This window comes from Chlamydotis macqueenii, chromosome 5, assembly GCF_036417535.1.
Source record: "Chlamydotis macqueenii isolate bChlMac1 chromosome 5, bChlMac1.mat, whole genome shotgun sequence".
Classification (NCBI taxonomy): Eukaryota; Metazoa; Chordata; class Aves; order Otidiformes; family Otididae; genus Chlamydotis; species Chlamydotis macqueenii.
In genome coordinates this window covers 43,565,942-43,587,733 of record NC_141560.1, presented here as the reverse complement: position 1 = coordinate 43,587,733, position 21,792 = coordinate 43,565,942, and the positions used below count along the sequence as shown (strand labels likewise).

The window sequence follows — 21,792 nt, the reverse complement described above, 5'->3', positions numbered from 1 at the left end:
GTGGCCATGTAGTGTACCAGGTTGGGGAACTGTTCTGGCTGAAAAGTGACTTAGATAACAGCCAGTAATTTCTCAGCCGTATCAGTTCCCTGATGTAGCTGTCTTTCCATAGAAGTGTTGGAAACAAAGGACAGGGATTGTTTCTCCTGGCAGCAGTGCCAGTTTGTTAAAGCATGGAGTTACAGCCTTAATTTGATTTGGAAGTTCAGACTTTCAGAAGTGTGTACAATGCATGCTTGGCACTGTTCTTTTGTTAAAATAAGGAATCTAGCCCAAGAAGTGCCTTCATAAACTCATCTGCGATTTTACCTGAACAAATCAAAGGTCTGAAGGTTTAGAAGAGAATTCCTGTGCTGTAGAAGTTGACATAGTTCTCCACATGATGCTGTAACTTCAAGCATGTGAGATGGGGTGTTCAGTCTTCTAGCATGAAAAGCTTCTGTACTGCAAATGTGGGATTTATTTCTATTTTTTTTATATTTCTATCCCCTTGAATTTGAAAATACTACGATCTGAAATTCTCCCATCCCTGAAATAGCCTATGCAGTTTCAGCTTCAAACCTTCTGCAATAATTGTAGCAGTTCTGGTGAAACATTGGAGCACATATAGGTTAGGCTGAGGGAGCGAATATAACTCCAGCCTTGTGTTATCAAGCCGCCGTTGAACTGTTGGTGATGATGATGCTAAAAGGCCTTGCAACCTCATTTTACTAGGAATGGCACAAGTGCATAGTAAGATTCAGTAGCCCAAAGAGCTTATGGGCTGTGTATGCAAGGCACTGGAGGGGAAAAGTTTTGTACAAGATCACCCAGCAACTCACCAGCAGAGATTAAAGTAAAAGTTACATTTTCTGAATTGCTGCTCTCTATCTTGTCTGCTAAACAGTTACTTCACTGATTGCATGAGGGTCTCGGATACTGGAGTAATGAAATGGAGGACTGGCTGGAGAAGTCTCTACCCTTTCTCACTTGCTTTATCCAAGATTGGTATAAAAATCAGCTGTCAGAAATGGATGTCTGTATCTGCAGGGAGGAATTTTTCTCTCATCTCCTGTTTATAGGAGATAAGGGGAGTTGGAACTAGGAGCTCCGCAAGAGAAGGGGAAGTGAATTAAGGTGTAGTGTTTCCAATGATACCACTTCTGGAGTTTGTCAGAGTCACGATTTGGGACTTGTTTAAACTGTGCTGTCCTTTAGAAAGGATGGTGTTACGCTCAACAACAGAGGGGTTAGATAAAGTGCAGTTGGCACTATTTCTTGGCAGAAGGCTCCAGGAGGTAAGTAGATTTTATTCCCTGGACTCATTGCAGTGTCCGTTTTGGAGCAAGTTTTACATTAATCAGAGTATTAATATTTCGTAAACTTTTGGAGGAAGCTAAATGACTTGAGTGTCTTCTACACGTACTGTCCGGTCTCCAGCATTATGTTTAAATCTTACTTTATTCTCTGTTGAACCTGAGTGTTTTAATCACTGTTCCTTTCTTTCTTCTTTGCAGCCTCTGTGAACGTGCTTGTTCAAAACTGCAAGATATACAATGATGCTAGCTGTGATATCTCTGCCGATGGGCAGCTGCTGGCAGCCTTCATTCCCAGCAGTCAAAGAGGCTTCCCTGATGAGGGAATACTGGCCGTATATTCTCTGGCACCCCACAACTTGGGCGAGATGCTTTACACAAAGCGATTTGGTAAGCATGCAGCAAGAGGTCGGGGGGGTAGGAGTGTCAGAAGTTACCTCAGAACTCAGCATTCGGTGTGAAATGCAATAGCCTGAATATCTATGATGGTAGTAACAGGAAATATTTTGTTGATCTTCCAACCAGCCACAAATCTCATACTGCTGGGGAGGAGCTTGTGATAGGTTCTGGAATAGTCTTTTATTCCTTAAAGAACTTCATTATATTAGTGAGAGTACACTTGCTGCAAGGCAACATCTTGCAAAATTTGTTCCTGTGAAGGCCTCCATATTCTTCTCTACCCTTTATAAGGATGAGCTTAGCATGCCGTACATTATGGCAATGCTGGAAGGAAATTAAGAAGCTGTGAGGATGAGGCATGGGGAGGGATGGATGTCAACCTGTGAGAGAAATAACTCCTCTTCTCTTTATAGGCCCTAATGCCATTTCTGTGAGCCTGTCTCCAATGGGCAGATACGTAATGGTGGGACTGGCTTCCCGACGAATCCTCTTGCACCCCTCCACAGAACACATGGTTGCTCAGGTCTTCAGACTGCAACAGCCCCACGGTGGAGAAACCTCTATGAGGGTGAGTGTATGTGTATTCTGTTTCTGTGTGTTTTCACCAGTAATTTTGTGTTATTTTGGCTCTAGAATAGTAGGTGGTTGCTGGGTTATGATAGCAAAGAGATAGCATGCTTCAGGCCTACTTGAATAATAAACTCGTGAAGGAATTTATTACAGCAGTATGCAAACATGGCAGGAGAACATAAGGACAACAGAATTATGAAACTTTTACTCTGGTTTCAATTCTATGTCATGTGTGATATCCTAAGTCTAGATAGCCCTCATACACAGTACCTAGTAGGTCTTTCATACTTCTTAGGGTAATACGTATATTGTTTGTGGTGCTACAGTTGGCTTTACTGAGAGAGTTTTTCAGCTGAGCTTTGCTAAAGGCAACTAACCTCTAGCAGAGCGGCCACCAGCAGTTTCAGGAAGGGTAGGAGCCAAGCTTTACATCTTACTCACAGACTGAATGTGAGACTTACCCTATTTTTGCCAAATAGACTTTTGTGGCTATTTTTTAAATGAGTTTTCTGTATACATGTAGACCTATTTTGGCAATGGAATTATCTTTCTGTACTTCTGCGTTGCAGAAGAACTGAATTATGACCCATGCTGACTCATTTAGTAGGTGAGGAAAAGCCTTCATCTTTTTACAAACTGGCAAATAGTTAAGAGGACATGTGTGTCTTGCTTTGTTCGTCAGTGGTGTACAACAGCTCTTCAGTGATAGTTTGGGATGGAAAAAGCTGTGTCCAGTTGATAGTGCACAAAGAGAGTTGAGGAGGGAGAACTAGATAATTTCTAAAGCTGAAATTTGGGCTGGATTTAAGTTTTTTAGGCCAGGTGACTTGTGGCTGGAGATGAAAAATAGCTATTCAAGCCTTTTCACTTTAAGGAATAACTTGATCATAGTGGAATTCATTCCATGGGCAGCTTTTTTCCTTTGTCTATCTCTCTTTTTTTTTTTTTTTTTTTTCCCTCCTTTTAAAAAAAATATTTTATAAAGGCCCCTCTGATTATTATTACTTTTGGCAGAGCTTTCTCAGTGTAAAAGGGTTGCACTGAGCCATTCATCTAGTGGCCTAACACTGGGGAGAGACTTGTCTCGGGGAGAAATTTCTTGATTCACCTTCCGACTGAGTAGTTGCTCTCCAGACTGCTTGTGATTCAGAGGGGGTCATCCCAGCTGCGTCGTTACATGGACTGCTTTATCAGCTGATATAAGACTCTTGTTTGTCATCGTCATCTGCTTCATGTTATAATGCAAGGGAAAATCAATGATGAGGATATTCTTTGTTGCACTAATCAGCATTTTTTCAGACTGGTTCTGAGCTACTATTCTGGTATGAGCCTCTTAAGGTAAGAGGCAGAAATTAATAAGTATTTATGAGAAAAGCACAACTTGGTTAGCAGGTGGTTGGTGAAAGCTGTGTGGATATGATAAGATCACCGATTACATGGATTCAGTATCCTGTTAGATCCTCTTAAAAGGTTTGCCCTGGTACTATTTCTTTTTTTCAGTTATTTCAAGATCCTAGTGAAGTACATAGCTTTTACTGCCAGATACAGGAGTATTCCTTCCTACAGTCTTTTTATCATATCATAGTAAGTTAAAATTGAGAAGTCATATTAGCTAAAATTGTGTCTCTTCCCGTAAAGATTCCCTTGGCAGGATTCTTTCCTCTCATCCATTCTTTACATTTGCTCTAAATTCCAGTTGCTATGGCTTCTATCTAGCCCTTCCTTTTGGAGACATTTTTTTTTGTAGCCAGCTGAATCTGTAAGCTTCTGTCTAAATCTTCCATTTATATTTCTTCATCTCCATTTCAAACATATCTTCTTTCCCTATGGTGTGTTACACTCTTCAAGTGCTTGTACCCTTGCTCTTAGTCACCATTTAGTGAAGTAATGCTTTGTATTCCCTTAATCTTTTCTTGTAATTCAATCTTCCAGCTTTCATTTTTTCTCTTCTGAATTCTCTCCAAAATACCCTTCACCCCCCGCCCCCATTCTGGGATGTGTTTAAATGTATGTAATGTGGTAAGCATAGTCTTACCAGAAGCCCACAGAGGGTATTTTTTTCTGCTTTTCTTGGACTACAGAGCTTTACTTACGCAGTTGAAAACTGTTGGGTTTTTTTTCTTTCTTTGCTGTTATGGTGCATTGAAAATTTTGTACAATTTTCGCACTCTTACTTTCAGACTTGCTCCACATCACTGCACTCCTGTCTTTATCATCTGCTGTAGTTCTGGATTATTTTTCTCCAGATGGATTCCATGTATTCTGAAGGTTGCTTTTTTCATCTTTCTTGCACATGTATTTTTAGCTTCCAAAAACCTTTCCCCCACGTTTTCAAATCTATCCCGTCTAGCAGGATTTGCTAACTAATTTGCTGTTTTCCCCTTTCCCACATTATGTTTAAAGATGTTAAAAATGTCTCGTTTCTTACTGCATTGAACTTTCAGCTTTCTGCCTATGTGACAGGGTCACAACTAGACCAGTTTGAATTAATTTGGTTAAAGAGCCTTCCTGTCGGATGATGTTGAGTGTTGTTTCAACGTTCTGGTGTGGTTTTGGTCATCTTTGTGCATTCTGTAGGACCAAGCTTGGAAAACATAAAACTGTTAATCTGATTGTAAATATTATTCCTTCGTCTAGTTATAAAAATTAGTATATCAAGTACAGGTATTTCTTCTGTCTTAAATTTCGCAATAAGACTGCTCCATAAGTTTGTAATACTTTTCAGGACATGCAAAATAAAAATAGAACGTTATGTAGGAAACTTTATAATATTCTTAGCACACGGTCTTAACAGTGGCTGCTGTATTCATATTCAGTTGAGTAAAAAACCTGTTTGCAACTTGGCCAGCATGCAGTAGAAAAAGGTTTAGGAAACCTGATGGAACTGTATTTTTCCATCTCTAATGTGCCAGTTAAAAAGAATCAGAAAGCATCCTCTGCCAACAGCTTGTAATACAAAGCAATTGTTACTCAACTTCTTAATTAAAAATAAGTCATAGCCATGTTTTGAAGGAAAGCTTTGTGGATATTTTAATTTTACATTACTTCCAAAACTCCCAAGAGAGAAATTAAAGAGAAATGCCCCATCAGATTCTATGAAAACTTAGAGTTGTCTCATGATTGTTCCTTCCTTCCCTGATGCCTTTTGATTTGCAATCGATGAACCAGGAGAGTAGGGCTTGGCATTGTGGCCTGCAAGTCACTGCAGAAGCGTGACAACCTGCTGAGGAGTGAAATGCAGTGATTATTTCTGCTTCCAATTAAAGTAGAAAAGACCCTTCCTCCACATCCCTGACTAGCAGTCAGTAGAATGCAGGTTTCTATTCCTCCGAGACATTCCTCCATCTTGCTGTTGAAACAGAGGTTTTGAAAATGCAATTAATTAGTCTTGTTAAGTGAAATTCTAATACATTTAGTTGCACCTAAAAATCCACTGGCTGCTGGTGTAACTTTCAGAGTTGGGGATAAATGTTCTTTCTGCGAACTACATTTTCGGGTTTTACTAAGGAGCATCTCGATCATACAAGTGTGCATTGTCTGTGCACATCTAGCTCTACAAGCAGAGAGATTGAGTAGAGTTCTACAGGGTAGGGCTGACATAATTTGACAGTTATGAATTGTACTCAGAAATGGAGTAAAAGTAGTGAATTGTCATCAAATATGGTAGACTTGCGAGCTCTTTCTCTTCACTGCCTTAAGGTTGATCAGCTTTGCATTTCAGATGGAAACCTGGCTTTGCTAAGAATAAGTTTGTTTTCCAGACTGAGGCTTAAAAAGCTCTCTAATCATGTTGACTTTTAACAAGAGTGGTATGCATAAGCTTCACTTTTTGTTGTTTGTATTTGTGGTTTGGTTAACAAAGCTGTCTTATGTATCTTTGGAGTTTATTCGGAGATGGAGAGTGCGGAGAAGGAATTGCTTTTAGCAGATCTTTAGCTTGGAGTGGTACTGGTAGCAGTGGTATTGGGAATTGTCTGGAAATACTTGAGTTTCAGAGATGGAACATTTGGAGAAAGGACTCCAAATATGGCGTAAGAATAGGTTTTTCAGCCTATTCTGAAAGTATAAGTGGAGCAGGTCTCCAAATACAGAGCATCTGTTTTCAAGCTGCTTTGGGTATACGGAGGTTAAAGAACTTAGAAGAACATGAAATTAGAAACTTGATTGGAGCTGTAGTTCCTTAGAAACATGGAAGAGTAAGGGATCATACGTTGCCCTGGATCTGTTAGCAGTGGATATTAGAGAGAAAAAAAGCCCTGGAGGTAGTTTTATTTCTGGCATTGACAAATTCTGATGCCCTTGCAATGTTTAATGTTTTTCATTTTACACAGAGGAAGCTAATTCTAAATATCAGAAAAACATGATTTCTATAATCCAAATTAAAATAAAACTCAGAAAGAGGCTTTTAAGCTGAGGATACAAAAAGTGAGTTAGGTGATAGAAAAGTCTAATTGACATGAAGCAAAAGAGCAAATTTGTGCAATTTGTTGGAGATAAGGTAACTTAACTAAGCCACATCTCAAATACTGCATTATGCTTTGAATCTGGAAGGAAATTCAGGCTGTGGAGTTCTGAAAATAGCTTTTGACAAGACTACTGGCATTTGGGAAGCATCCCACTGAAGTAGTCAGTCAGTAGCATGGATGGAACGGAGTATGTATACACTTCCGTTGTAAACAGATGGAGAATTCCAAATACTGCAGGAAGAAGGGCCTGAAGCAGAAAGGCACACAAAGTTTTAGCAAAGAGCCAGGCTTTTTTCCAGCATATTAACTCTTAAGGAGGACAATGCACAGAATATGAGAGAAGATGCACAATTTTGAGTGCTGTTGTCTTCTGAGCTCCATGCAAGTGTCAGTAGAACATATGCAATATGATCTGCAGTGGTCACTGCCAGACCTCATTGACTCACTGGATGAGTTGTGAATGCTCCTGCAGCCATAAACAAAGGGGCTTTAAGCCTTAAAGCAAGTGGTTGTGCACATTTGTTTCACTGGGGTGCAAGTTAGTTTTGTCAGAACCCTTGATATTGTGAAAAGAAAATTGATTAAGAGAATATGTGGAGATGACTTACTGTAACACGTTACCTCCGGTGGAAGAGTTCGTGTGACCTAACCAGCTTCTGAAAGCAAGAGTAGCTTGCAAGAAAGAGAGTACCAACCTCTTGCTGTGGTATTGAAAAAGCATGCTTGTTGATGTGGTCCCTTGTGTCTCCTTTTGAGAGACATTTTGACATCTTCAGGTCGACAGGGGGAGCATCTGACCACACTGAGTAGAACTGCAAATAACACAGTTACTGCCCAAATAAATTTTTCACTGTTGGCAGAAGTTAAACCAGGTAGAAGTTTCTCAAACTCTACCAAAAGTCCAAGCAGAGTCACAAACTGCGTGTACTTGTTGATACTAGGAAGAGGCAATGGAGACAGAACCCTTTTCTCACTGATATGGGAAATCCATCCTTTTAATAAAAAGTGGAGCACAATGGTGTGGTTGAGGCTAAATAGCTTTATATGCTTTGTGTGTTGGCAGATTCTGGCAGGTATCTTTAGAAAAAACAGTGCATATCCAAAACCCATGTTGGTAAGCACTGCTTGTGTGGGGTGCTGTAAGAAAGAGCTGTATTCAGCATCATTGGAAAGTGCAACACCATGTGGGTGTTGCAGGTGTCATGAAGATTTGCATAGATGTGCACATCTGAGTATAGGTGCAGGAGTGGTATGTTGTAAGAGTTAGTTAAACTGCTGTCTTGACTGATTCACCCATGTCTGCATGAAGGCTGCCGAGACAGAATTTACAAGAAACTGTATACACTTAAAACTCATTAGGATCCCTTCATAAAATACCATGTTAATATCTCGTGCAATGGTTAAATATGAGAGCAGTGTCAATTTTAGCAAACTGGTGTGGAGAAAAGGCGAATGACAACTATTCAGGATGTTTTTGTTTCATGGGATGTGAAGCTGAGAGCCAAGACCTTTTGTTTAATATGGGGTCCAGTGTTAGGAGTGCTGAGCTCTTTACAGTTCAGGTAAGGCCTTGAACCCATTTGCCCCACAGCAGCCACTGTTAGCTTTGGTGTAGTTGGGTACATAGTTTTAACTAGATAGAAAAAATTATGGCAAAGATGGTTCCATGTCTGAGGTTATTTATGTGCAGTCATCTTGCCCAAGTCAGGTAAGGGGAAGGGAGCGAGGGCGAATTATTACCAGTTCTGCACTAACCTGGGCTGAGAAGAGGTTTGCAATTTCACGAAGACTTCTTTTTTGGTACTTCTTCCTACCATCTTTTTTATATTAAATTTAAGCCAACTCTTTCCTCCAGTATTTATTTCCTCCAGACGTGTAGGCAGCTGGATGACAGCCTCTTTTCACCTAGATGAGGGTGCATGTAGCTCTGTCATCAACATACTGTTGACACTTGATCTTGTGTGCCGTTCTATTCAGGCTCAGCAGACGGAGAGCGGGATGGAATGGCAGCTGTGTGCGAATCCTTTGCTCTTGTCATTAGATCTTTAACATATTGTAGATTTTGCTGTTGCAGTCTCAGCGTGACATTTAATGGGAAATTCACAGGTACTGCTTTTGGTTTGCAGGCAGAGTTAAAGGCAAAAAAAGAAGCAGCTTGTCATTCCTTTTGCCATAGAAGTGACCATATTTTTGTTAGATTGTTCCAGCATTGAGAGCTGTCCATGATTTTTGCAAGAGATAGCAATAGCTGGGGGCATAGTTCTGTTTGCACACTTCAGTTCACTTGTGCATCTGCACTGAGTATATATGTATCTATCATCTGTCACGCTAACACCCCCTTTGGCATTCCCATTTCTCTCCTTTCATCTGTTCCAACCACACACATGCACAATTGAAAGGACAATTGTTTTGTTTAGCTATTTCTTGCTTACTCAGCCCTAGTTTTCAGGCCTGGGCTTAGACCAGTCCCCTGAAGGGCTCTTTGGACATATTGCCCTGGTTTTGCAGCCTTTGGGAGGCGGGTAGTAAATTAATGAGCCGCTTCACTCCAAATGTGTTGTTTTCCTGAGTGAGAGCTTTGTTACCTGAGATGATCCGTTTCTTCATAAGACCTAGTTCTTGTTAATGTTTTGAAGTTTTCCACTAGTTATTTTAAAGCTCTTTCTCATGTAGTTGTTGCGTGGCAGGCTTGTGAGATGAAGTGCCAGCTGGTAATGCCAAGAGCTAGCCTAGAGAAAGTAAGGGTTAGGTGTGCTGTAATGAGACTTCTGATTTGAAGGATCAGCAATGAATTGTGATCAAGTATGGTCAGGAAGAACCAGTAATGTTTTACCTTGCAGAAAGTTTCTCAGTCCATCCAACAGAAACTTCTGGTGCTGACCTGGTTTAGGAATTGGATCAGGTGTCCTCAGTTAAGGTTTCCATTGTTGCTGAAAATTAAGGGTTAGTTCTCATTTAATTCACTGTGGCTGAGACAGCAAAGCTAGAATTTTCTGCACTGACAACAGGTGCACAGAAAGGCAGAAAGGGATTTGTTGTTTTGGTAAAGACTAAAGAAGACTTTCATATATGATCCTATTGCATTTGAGGAAGATAAATGGAGTTGAAAGAAATTTTATTTGTACTGAGCATTGGATCATAAGATCCATTTGAGGATAAGACCGACAAATCCAAAAAGATAAGTGCATTATTTTTGCTGCTTCAGTTTTAACAGAGAAGATCTAATGGAAAGGCGTGTATGTTGTTGGCAGGAATTGGCTGTGGGGGAGGGCTTGAGAGCAGCATAGACCAACTTGCCTATTAAGGGGAGACTGGGAGAAAAAAGCTATTTTTTTTTTTTTAATTATTTTTTTTTTCTTTCCCCTCTGTCTGATCATGGGAAATGCGTGCCTTTTTCTTTACATCTGCGTATAGCAACTGAAAGAATACTTCTTCCAAACAAAGGGAAGACTTGCCTTGTTTCAAAATACTGATGTATATTTTCTGATGAATACATGTATTGAGCCATTGGTCAGTTATTCCAAAGAGTGTTTGTTTTGCTTTGCATTCAAAGCCCCCTGCTTTAGACAAGCTAGACTTCAATTTTGCTGCAGAGGGCTCTGGGATTTGTGGCAGTGTAAGGCATAAACCTGAATTTCAGCAGCTTTTGTGAAATTCATAAATGGAAGGCAGAGTACAGAATGTAATCTAAGCAAAAACAGGATAGTGTTATTTATTAAGGAGATCAGGTTAGGATGTCTTATTATCCTTCTGGACCTTACAAAGCCACAGACTTGTTTAAAATAATTGGCAGCACTGTAGAAGTCAATGATGCAGGTGGCTTCCTGGCAGCTAAGCAAAGGACACACAGTGCTTTCAGTAGAGTGGTAGGTGCTTCATAGCAACTTAACTGATATCTTGGTGTCAGAGGTGAACTAGTTAACAGTGACATTAAAAAAAAGCACCAAGGTGAGATCTTTCAGTGGCAATGCCCTATTAGGATGAGTAGGGGGGGGGGGAAATATTCAGGGGCTGTTCAGTCTCAGTAAGGTACTTGCAATCAAAAATGGTGAAGTGAAACTTCTGAAACTTCAAGTTCTTGTTCCAGGTCAGATTATGGAACAGAAGATGAAAGGGCAGATGGGGAAGTGCAAAATGTGTGCAGCCCTAGTTGAACTGCTGTTGTTTTTGCTCTGCTTGTGCCTTCATCCTGTCACTGCACCTCGTCTGCTCCCCTGCAAATAAATACAACTACACTTTGTAGTTTTCTGCATTTCTGAATATTCTTTGAGTAGTTTCATACTGTACATAGGCTTTATTTTGAGGTGTGCTTTCATTGAACTTAATATTGTGGATCGGCTGTGATTTTAGGGCTACATCCGTATTACATAGTTCGTGTAGCTTAGTTTGTTAGGGCATCACAAAATGAGGTGCCTGCACTGACCAGAAGCTCCGATACAGCTGCAGTTACACTGGCGAAGCTGTGCAGCCTCCACAGTTACTTTGGTGTTATAACCTGTATCGATATGAAGAACACTTTGTTTACCATAAACTTTAGATCTAAGCCAACACAAGATAAAAATATTGGCTGCCAATACAGCTATACATATCCAGCAGAGATCAACACTCCTTCTGAAGCACTTTTCTCTACAACCCAGGTCAGAGTGGCCATGAAGCTGTGGATTTTACCAGTCCTCCCAGTAAGAGGTTTCTGTTGGATTTAGCATGTTAGATTTTTCTCTTCCTGGTGTGTTTTTACGGTCAGTCAGCCTCTGGTGACAGCATCGATTCAGTTGAAAATTAATAATTAAATTTTAGGCTGGTGCCTGATAAACCCACCTGGTCTGCTCCAGCCTTTCCTCTCCCTTTACCTGTCAGGATGGAGCTTCACGGATAACAAGACTTCCCAACGTAAACAAGAAAGCAGCTGCATCCCCTCCCCATGCAGTCTTTATCAAGGCTGATCTAAAAGCCCAGTTTACTGCTTGGGCTAAGCAAAGGTAATAGCTTGAATTTTATTGGTATCTTGAAAGGCAATGCATCTAGTAGAGAGCAGCAATGTCTTTATTGAATTAAAACAGATAAAAAGCAAAGAGTTCCTGCTGAGTTTCCCTACCCGCTTGTGCCAACATTCTCTTCTCCTCTAGCTTCAAAACATATCTCTTCTGTTTTGAGTGCCCAGAGAGGAGAAGAAAGGTCCCACCCTGCCAAACAAGTAGTATTGAGCACTCCTCTGCCTTCCATTGCTCTCCTTAGAGGTGGGAAGGCCTTGAGCAAAGAGGCGGCTGCGCAGGTGACATGGTGCCTCTGATGTGGTCAGGCACGCATCAGGCAAGCAGTGCAGTACTGTTGCCAACTGGCAGGAGTAGCACAGGCTTGGGACAGCCTACTGCTACTCTGATGACTGACAGGATCCTGGCGATAGCCCTGTCCAGTTTTTTAATGTTTGCACACCCCAGAAACGGAGGGGGAAAATGGAATTTGAAGAGTGTTATTAAATAGCAGCAGCTTCCCTGACACAGAATGGGAAGGGAAGAGGGAAGCACTAGGTCAATAACTAGGGCTTTGCAGAGCAGAGGCTTTTAGCAAAAAGTTTTCTTACCCCTCCAGGGCAGGTACAAATTAACTGTCTAGCTCTGTGCTTACGTGTTGTGCCCTGAGCCCCCTTCTTCCCACATAAGTGCAGCAGCTTGACGGCGGTGAAGAGATCATTGGAAAAGATTCCTTGAGGCTGTTGATTGTCATGCAGCCTCTCCTGGCTCTCTGCCGTAAGTAAATATTTAGTTTAATACCTAAGTGGTGGCTGTGACAGGTGCTGCAGTATAGATGTGCCAGCACTGACAGGTTGGAGGGGGAGCAGCAGTGGTGGACTTGAGGTGGTCTTTGCACTCCGTTATACAGCTTGTTTGCTGAACACTTTGAAGGTCTTTTTTCTTTTTTTTTTTTTTTTTTTTCTTTTCCTCGTGCCTTACAACCGTACTTTCTCTAAACCGTCTTCTCCCCTGCTGAATTCAACATTGAAGAAGTGGCTGTGAAGTGATGAAAGGAGCTTTAGGGAGTTCAGTAGATGATGTGTGTGCCCACTCTGGTTCAGGGAGGATGGAAAAAGCACACCAAAGAGATAAGTAGTTGCTTCTAGTGTGGTCTTTGAAAACAGAGGAGTGCAGATATATATTACTCAGTCAAATCTTTCCCCACACCTCATGGTTAGAGGGATGTAGAATGGAAGCAACCACCTGTTTCTTGAGTGAGTGTGGCTTTCCCTTTGTATGAGAGTCGCCTTTTGTGTGGAAGCTCAGCTACACAGACAGTTTTGGTATTTCTAGAGGAAGACTCTTTATCTTGCTGACATTCCCTGAACTCAGAGGAGAGTTGGAGTCCCTGAAATGACAGAATGCTTCTGGAATTGCCTGTGATGTGTGGGAAGATCACATCAGACAAGGTTTTCTACAAACAGAAGCACAGGTCAAGCAACTGTGTCATCTGGACTGGGTTGTGTGGCACTAAAGGGAAGGGGTAGGACCTTTTTTTGCCTACTAAAATGACATTTACATGTTTATACTATTGTCAAGAAGAGAATAGTTTGCTATACTTTGTGTGTTTGGACTTAAGCTTCCCTAGGGAAGTTTCCCTGAAGCTTTCCTGAAGCTCCTGCCCCTCAGACTTTACACCGTTTGTAGTTGAAGAAGCATACCATTCAAAACTCTGTTTCAGAGCAGCATCTGGAAACAAATGCAACTGCCAACTTCATAAAGTGCTGAATTGCCACATCTAATGGTGTGGCTGTGTATTACTGAATTAGTAGTGTAGTGATGCTAAGAGCAAGTTTAACATTTGTTATGGGGAAGAGCCTGGAAGCTTTCTGTGACCACTGACAGTGATTATGGGCTGTTAAAGTAGGCTGCAATATAATATCTGTCCTAAATGAAAATTCCATCCTATTAAAAATAAACTCTCTGGAGGCTGTGGTAGAGTGTGGTGGGCATCTTAAAGATCGGTGGACTTTTACAACAGTGGTTCTAAACTGGTTCCTGAATCATTGACCATGATAGCTGTTACACCTGACCTGCAGCAAGGCTGTGGACCGGACCTAATGAAAGGGAACTGGCGAATTATCAACTTAATGCATTTGTACTGCTAGTTTTAAGAGTGTTGGAGGGTTGGCAGCAATCTTTTGATATAGAAGCTGTTAGCATAGAATTCCTGTAACAACTTGAATATTATTCATAGAAGTTCAGAACTACAAAGCATGGACAATCCTACTGGAAAACGGTGTGGTCACTGTGTGGTATCTTTTCAGGCTGGCTGCTTTGGTTGAAATATCTCAGTAACTTTTAATGAGATTTAGCAGTGGAAACAAGAAGAAGAAGAAGAAGGGAAAAAAAAAAATAAATGAATTAGCTGTGATCTACGGAGAATAATGCTTCCTGGCAGGCTTCTGACCTTCTTTGAAGAGAGGGACCTCCCGGTGTTGAAGGAACTTGAAATTTTTTTTTCCCGACTCTGTGGGTAGATTAGGGGGTCTTGCTAATGGATGCAATTGCAACAGCCAGTCTGTATGACTGCATCAGATTGATTAGCTGGGTCCTGGTTACTGCTGCGAGTGGTGATTATGCCAGTACAGCTGCTTTCTCTTTTTATGTACTAATTACCACACGCACGGATGTCATCACCCTTAACACTGCATGGAGTTGTCCCATTAGTGTGGGAGTGGGAAGCAGCAGGGGAGGGGGGAGCTCTTCAGCGTGACAAGCTGTTTAGAAGTGAATGGAGTGGAGTGATGAAGCAACTATTCTTACTTTAAGCCATCTTGTCTTTGAGATTCTGCCCTCAGCCAGAGTTTTTGCAGCTTGTCAGAACCAGACTCATGTCCTTGGCAGCACTTTCCATGAGGTGCTATTTACTGCAAAGCACCTGGATGCTCAGCTCTAGCTAGCAAGGCTCCCCACTTGGCGTGGCTGGTTGCAGAGGCTGGGACAGCGGCTGTGGAACTGACCTGCCAGTGGAGGAGAGCTTGCGGCTAGCCCAGGAATGCAGCTTCTGTAGCTGCAAAGCCATTGTCAGGAGAAGAGAAACTGTTTGTTTCTGACTTGCTGAAGAAGGATATGATGGAAAACACTTGCGGTTCTTGAGAGATTTGAAATGCTTATTTTATAAATTTATGCTCCCGGCTCTGGTGGACCCCTCCTTTTCCCCCCCTCCTTCCTGCTCTAAATCAAGTCTTCCCATCTCAGAGTGCACCATAATCTCCATGGTAACAGGTGTTACCATTGTAAGTTTGATTCCCCCCCTCCTCTTCTTTTTCTCCCCCTGCCCTGCCCCCCTTGCAAGTAAGGCAGGGAGGGAAAGGGACAGAGATGAATAAGAGCTAGGTAAACCCCGAAGGGCCTGTTCCTTCCATCCAAACACTGAGCTTCTCTGAATACACTAACTGCTTTGTGATAGCCAGGGTGAGGAGTGATCAGCTTCTCTCATAAGAGAAATCCTTAAGGACATTATGTCTTCTAATGTGGCCTCCTTAGAAGAGAGGTTAAATGTGTTACTGATGATGGGAAGTAACGTAGCTATATGGTTTTACTCCAACTTTGTTTGCGTTATGATGGGCCAAGATGAAGGTTCTGGATACTAGCTATTGGAGGGCGTACACTGAAGTGGTCTCTGCCTCAGACTTCTCAAGTTAAATTGTCAGACAGACAAGATGTGGGGTGGGCAGTAGAGCTACAGAGAAAACCAACACCGGTTTGTTATGCTAACTGATGAGTCCCACCCTAATGAATTCTAATTATTATTTTGGGCCACCTCAGCAGTGCAGTAGTGGTTGATTTGCATTCCCATCTACGTTTATCCTGTTCCAGTGCATCCTAATTCTCTTTCCTACTTCCTGGTCCAGTACCATCCCCTTTTTTGGGGAGTCTGGAAGAAAGGTTTTGTGATGGATGAATGGTTGCCCTCAAGAAAATCTAATGAAAACGTATCTTTCACCTGGGAGTTATCCCACTGGAAATCTAGATTCGAAGTCTGTGTTACCTGCAGTGATTACAGTTTTAAATCCTAGGTAAATTTCTGCAGAAATTCTGTTAAAGGATTTGGACTCGTAAACACAGTCTTCAGTCCTACCTTTCTGAAGCTGTGACAGAACATGCTCTGATGGCCCAGTACACTGAAGAAGCTTGTCCCTCTTTGTTCCTCGTAGCCAAATCAACTCATTTATTCTTTCGCCACTTCCCATGCCTTTGTTTTTATGATATACGTGTGTCATATTTTCTGGCTAGATGGAGTATTGTCAGTATACCCACTTCTGGTGGCTGGATGGCAGGGTGCGGGAAAGCATTGTGCTGTACAAAAGACATTAGCTTCTTGGAGTAGGAGGAGAGTATCTGTGTAGGTATAATCTGTTCCACTTCATTGCTCTTGCTTTTCAAGCTAATACGCTTCAGAAACCAAGCCTAGTGCAAACCAGAAAGCAGAGCTTGCTATTGGTCCTTTGTGTGCACAGAGTTTTCATTCACCTGCATTAATGCTGCATTTGGGAAGCACTGGCTTGCAGCCCTGCTAACTACCTGCAGTCTTAGAAGCTCTTCAGCTTCTTACCTTACTGCAGGTAAAATAGATGGTGTTGGAAGGGGATCTGAACTGACAGATTTGTTACTTGTCTTATTCTCATAATCTCTGGATTTTTATTTTTTCCTTTGTGCAGTGTTGGTGTGGGGGTTGATCAAACTCTGAAACGTTTTTCAGGAGGCTGTTTAAATGTTTAAACAAGGAGATAATTGTTTGTTATTTTTGCATAAAGTTTGCTTTGCTTAATAAAAACAACAAACTTTTGATGCTGAAAGCCCATGTACTTGCCAGTTTCCTGTTCCACCCAGTGAGTTAAGATGAGAGGTGAAGGCTAGAAGAGTCCCAGTTGTCCTGCTTTCTAATGACAACACCACTTGTCCCATTCACTTTGTTTAATTAGTTTGAATAGAAGGACTGTGCAGCCCACTGAGTGACATGCGGATTCTCCTGGAGGCAGATTTTTTTCTGCTCCACAGCTGTGTGTCAGTAAGTCTATTAAACACTTAGGGGTACATGTATGTGCATTTCTAGCAGCTGCTTACTCTCGCTGCTGGATTAGTGGTTTCTTGCAATATCCTGTAAAGTGACATGTCTCCTCGGCCAGCTGCACTGCTGCAGGGAGATTGAACATTTGTTTGAGCCTCCTTGGCTCTCTTGCCTTTTATTGTCCTGTCAAGTAATCTCCTGTTATTGTTTCAGAGAGTTTTCAACGTTCTGTACCCAATGCCTGCCGACCAGAGAAGACATGTCAGCATAAATTCTGCTCGCTGGCTGCCTGAGCCAGGCCTGGGATTGGCGTATGGCACCAACAAAGGGGACCTGGTGATCTGCCGACCAGAGTAAGTGCTTGCTTTACATGGAGATATCACTGCTTTGGCCATTCTGTTCATAGGGCAGTGGGGATAAGATGACTTTTCACTGCCTGGCCATTGTGCTTGAGGGACCCAGAAAACCCAACTCCTAACACTTCTTTTGGACTGCCACAGTGTTTACCCAAGCCTCTTGCAACCAGTGGTTTTTTTTTTTTGTTGACTATAAACTTCTGGGGCAGTTTGAAGTGCATCTCATTAGCTCATTTTATTTCCCGTATTTTTCTAGGCTTTCTGGATCGTTTGTATCACTTTGTCTAGTGCAGTGTCTTTCAGTCTTTCTGGACTTCTAAAAGTTTCCAGTGAGAACAGCAAATTTGAGCTGTCAATGATAGGCTTGCTTTCCTCAGCTTTCCTGTACCCCTTGGAGGGTTGGAGTCCACCAACCAAGTTGAAAGCTGCTGACCTGGAGTTACCAGATACTTGTTACAGTATTGTTGTGGTTTGCCCCTAGTCACCACACAGTTGCTCACTCTCCCTCCCCTTCCCCAGCAGGATGGAGGAAAGAATTGGGAAGAAAGGAAAACCTCTGGGCTGAGATGAAGACAGTTTACTAGAATAGCAAAGGAAAATGACAATAATAACAGAATAAAGGGATACTAAAATACACTAAATGAACAATGCACGATTTGTCACCACCTGACGTCCCAGTGACTGGTGCAGCCCATCTCGAGCAGTGATCACGGAAATGAAAACGAGCAGCAAGCAAAGAAGTGAGAGAGAGAGATAGTGCCCCCTGACCAACCCCCACTTACTGAGCGTGACGTTTATGGCATGGATACTTCCTTTGGCCAGTTTGGGTCAACTATTCTGGCTATATCCCTCCCAGCTTCCTGCCAACTGCACATTAGCAAAACTTGGGAAGCTAAACAGTGTCCTTTGTCTCTTTAGGAGCGACTCATAACATCAGTGTGTTTGTCAACATTCCTCAAATACAAAATCCAAAACATATCAGCTACCGAGAGCTCCATCTCAGCCAAAACTGGGACAAGTATTCAAACGTGAGATTCTATGAACTGCAAAGATTTTTTTGTCATGATTATGAGCAAGCCAGTGAATTGTTCTGGTGCTCAGTTGAAAGCCCAGTGGTATGACGTGTAGACTTTAGCTCTCTTTTGTATGTACAGTACCATGAAGAGTGCAACTGTCCCTTTATAAACTTGCAATTAAACAGAAGCTAATTTAGATGTTGTGTGACACAGCTAATGACTGAGTGTCTAAGCAGTGGAACAAGTATTGCTTTCAGTGTTCTTGGGGAGCCTCTGCACCATACTTTGTTGAGACCCTTTTCTCCATTGTGCTGTGCAAGTGCTTCTTTTGGACCAGTGTTTCTTTTACGCTGCAGGAACACTTCAGGGATTTCTCCGCTTCTGTTATTTCCTGGTATTAAACTACCTTGGTATTCTTTTGGGTTATGCTTCACATGTTGAAGTTCCTTGTAGCTTAAAAGCTGGCAGCTAGAAACTTGCAGCACTGCTGGTGATCTTACCACATGCATGTGGACTCCATCTGTTGTGCATGAGATCAGACATGTGGTGCTTGAGGGGAGTCATATGGTCAGTGTAGAACCATTATCTTAAATCAGAATAAATATGTACAATTGTAATAGTGACTAAGTCAGTACAGCCTTCTGGTGAAATCTGTGGTCAGAATTCAGATTGGAGCAATTTCAGTAGTACGGAATGCCAGCGTTCTTCAAACAGCCCTCTTGTTCTCTTGAACATAATCTTTCATCAAGGCCTTATTTATACATGAAGTTCTACAAGATATTATTATGGAATAAGCTATAATCACTCTCTTCCAGGATAAGTGGCTTTCTTCAAGAATAGTTGCTGTACTTTCTAAGCAGAAGAATTATTCAGGGATAATGGCTCTCTTCTTCTCGAACTCGAGAGTTATTCTAAGTTATTTTCAGTATAGAGAAGTGATAAGATCTAGTCTACTCATTATGGCTCATGAGATGAACTTGGACAAGAATCCAGGGAAATGAAGTCTCCCTGAGGGTGGATGCTTTGCTTGAATGCTGCAGAGTTGAGCTTGGTCTGACTATCCTGGCTTGCTGCACCCTATGTTAGGTATCCATTCTGGTGCTTGCAGTAGCCCCAAGCTAAGTGTCTCATCTTGGCACCTCACTAATTAAAGACCCAACAGGATGGTATGTTGTGGAAGCACTATCAGTCCTCTGCAGCATCTCTGTGAAACCTTAGCTCGTCCTGTTGCTAGAGCACTATACTATCTCCTTACTTCTGTCCCAGCAACAATCATACACAATTCCACTAAAAATAAACTTTCTGCATACAAACATGAAACAAGGTGGCTGTAAAGGTGGGAGATTTATTGGTGATTTTACAGGAATGCTTCAACAGGTTTCCTGCTGGTGGATTGGAGTGACTGATGCTTCTGGTGATTATTGCAGACTTCACATGGTCTGGTGGGTTCTTTTTGGAGCAGCACACCTGATACGTTCTGTTCTCAACTGCACCATTTTATAGACCAATAACAGACAGAGTGTCTTAGAAACCTCTGCTGGAAGGAGTAGATATTCACTGAGCTGAATAATTTGTGTTGAGGCTCTGACATCAGAACACATGAATGACTGAGGCTCTATTGCAGCAGAAGTGGCTTATGGCCGTGATGTCTGCCCCAGACCTACTTAGAAGATCCTCAGAGAAAGAAAAAATCCTGACATGTCATCTCTGTAGTTCTTAGCTTAATAGACTTGGTTTGAAGTTGGCATATCTGTTGACTTTAACTTAAAAAGTGAGGGAGAAAAGTGAAAAATACTTATGTAGTTCCCATACACAGTAATACAGAAGAAGAGAAATATTAAATAAAGAATCTGGCAATTGATAGAGTACTGTATAGGGGATAGCGTAGCAAACAGCAGGGAGCAAGAAAACACTGTACTGCTGAAAACACCCCCACTGTTCTAATTTGGTAAAGAAAACTGTGGTCAGTAGCAAGCAATGGAGATGGTTATAATTCCCTGGGTCTTTATTCCCATGTACAATGGAGGCATTTGAAACAAAGTACTACAGGGATCACATAAACAGGTTGAAATAGCAGCTGTGCCTCAAATACAGGATTTGAAAAGCGTGTGCTTAGGGAAAATGAGATGAGTAGACTGGAATTACAAGCTGGCCCAAAAAAAAAAGGCATAACTTGAAGCTCCGTGGGCTCATAATGAGAGGCTGTGCAAGTACTCCTTCCAGAATTCTAAAGAAATTAAAAGTAATTAAAATCAAATGTTTTGGGCTATACTGCTAAGTTACTATACTGCTAAGTTGGAGTAGTACTGGTGGCGGTTTTTCTTGCAGATGGAAATGGGGAAGGTCAGGTTATGTTGGCAATCTATAAAGTGAACTTGGTACAGAGATTTAAGAGGTATATCTTGAGGTAAAGGAAAATTAAAACCCTGGAAAGCAGGATAGAAAGCATTGTGATTTGACTAAGGTGAAGTACAACAGGTTGGGTGCTTGTCCTTGAGAAACTTATGTATTTATTTTTCATTAAAGGGTCAACTGAGGACTTGCTTCAGATCTAATACCTCTGTGTTTTAGTAAGACAGTTCCCATGTTGGAACTACAATAAGTCTAGTTAATTTGTAAAGAATTAGGATTAGAACAAGATCTGGTAACGGGCAGGTGAAGACCTGGCTCAAGAAAAGAATGCAGCATGATTGAGAGCCGACTCTGTCACAAAAGAGGTCATTGATGGACTTCCTTAAGAACCTGTTCTGGCGCTAGTTATTAACACTGTTTACACTAATGCGTTGTAAGGGTGTTGTGAATAAATTTGCAGAGGATGTGACATTAGCCTTGTCATTGCAGAGGAAGATCAGAGTGTTGCACAAGAATTGGATTACTTTGAAAGTGACTGGAGTTATAGAAATGAGGACTTAATAGTACAAACTGCACTTAGTGACTAATAACACTGAGCTCAGTAGTTAAAATGACAGAGGAGAAGAAAGACCTGAGGTTTTAGCTGATCGTAAGTGATTAAGCCATCAATACATGAGGCTGTAAAAACAATAAATTCAGTGCTAGGATGAGACACAAGATGCTTAACAGCAGAGATAGCAAAATGTTGTTATCACTGTAGAAGAAACTAGATACATAAGCTGGAGCAGCTTAAAATCTGCATATCCATATGCAGCACTGCCTTTGAACAGGTACAGTAGTTAAGAGCTGCTGGTGGAGCATTTTTATCTAAGAAAACCTGCAGCTAGTGGTCTTTAGCGGGCTAAAAAGGAGGGGTAAGGAGGGGGTTATATAGCCTTCCATGAATCTCCAGGAAAGGAGAACTATTTAGATTTCTATACTTTTTATTAGAGGACAAAGAGGCATAAATTGACTATGACTGGCTTGTGGCTGTGAACTAGAGAAAGGTGACTAACCAGCAGATTTCTGCAGTAGGCTGTATATTGGTTGGGTGGATGTAAAAGGCTTAGCTGTTTGGAGATGCGCCTTGGCTGGCTTGCAGAGACAAGTGTATGACTGGAATACTTGTGACTGGAGGTGGGACTGGACTGCTGACCCGTGAGGCAGTTTTCAGTATTTTAAACCCAAGATCCATGTCTAAACAGGTGTTGACAAGTTGGCTCTCAGAGCTGTTGTGCTGCAGGGAGGTGAGGTGGTGACAGCAGTGTTCATC

General features: G+C 41.7%; 1 protein-coding gene across 7 annotated transcripts in view; it reads left to right on the top strand.

Annotated features, from left to right (window-relative positions):
* Positions 1–21,792, top strand: part of AMBRA1 (autophagy and beclin 1 regulator 1) — a 140,049-nt gene that overhangs the window by 93,869 nt on the left and 24,388 nt on the right. For all 7 annotated transcript variants that reach the window (XM_086748497.1, XM_086748498.1, XM_086748503.1 and 4 more), the window contains 3 exons: positions 1,497–1,685; positions 2,108–2,262; positions 16,970–17,109. In XM_086748497.1, the coding sequence (XP_086604623.1) occupies positions 1,497–1,685; positions 2,108–2,262; positions 16,970–17,109 (484 nt within the window). The remainder of the gene's footprint in view (positions 1–1,496; positions 1,686–2,107; positions 2,263–16,969; positions 17,110–21,792) is intronic.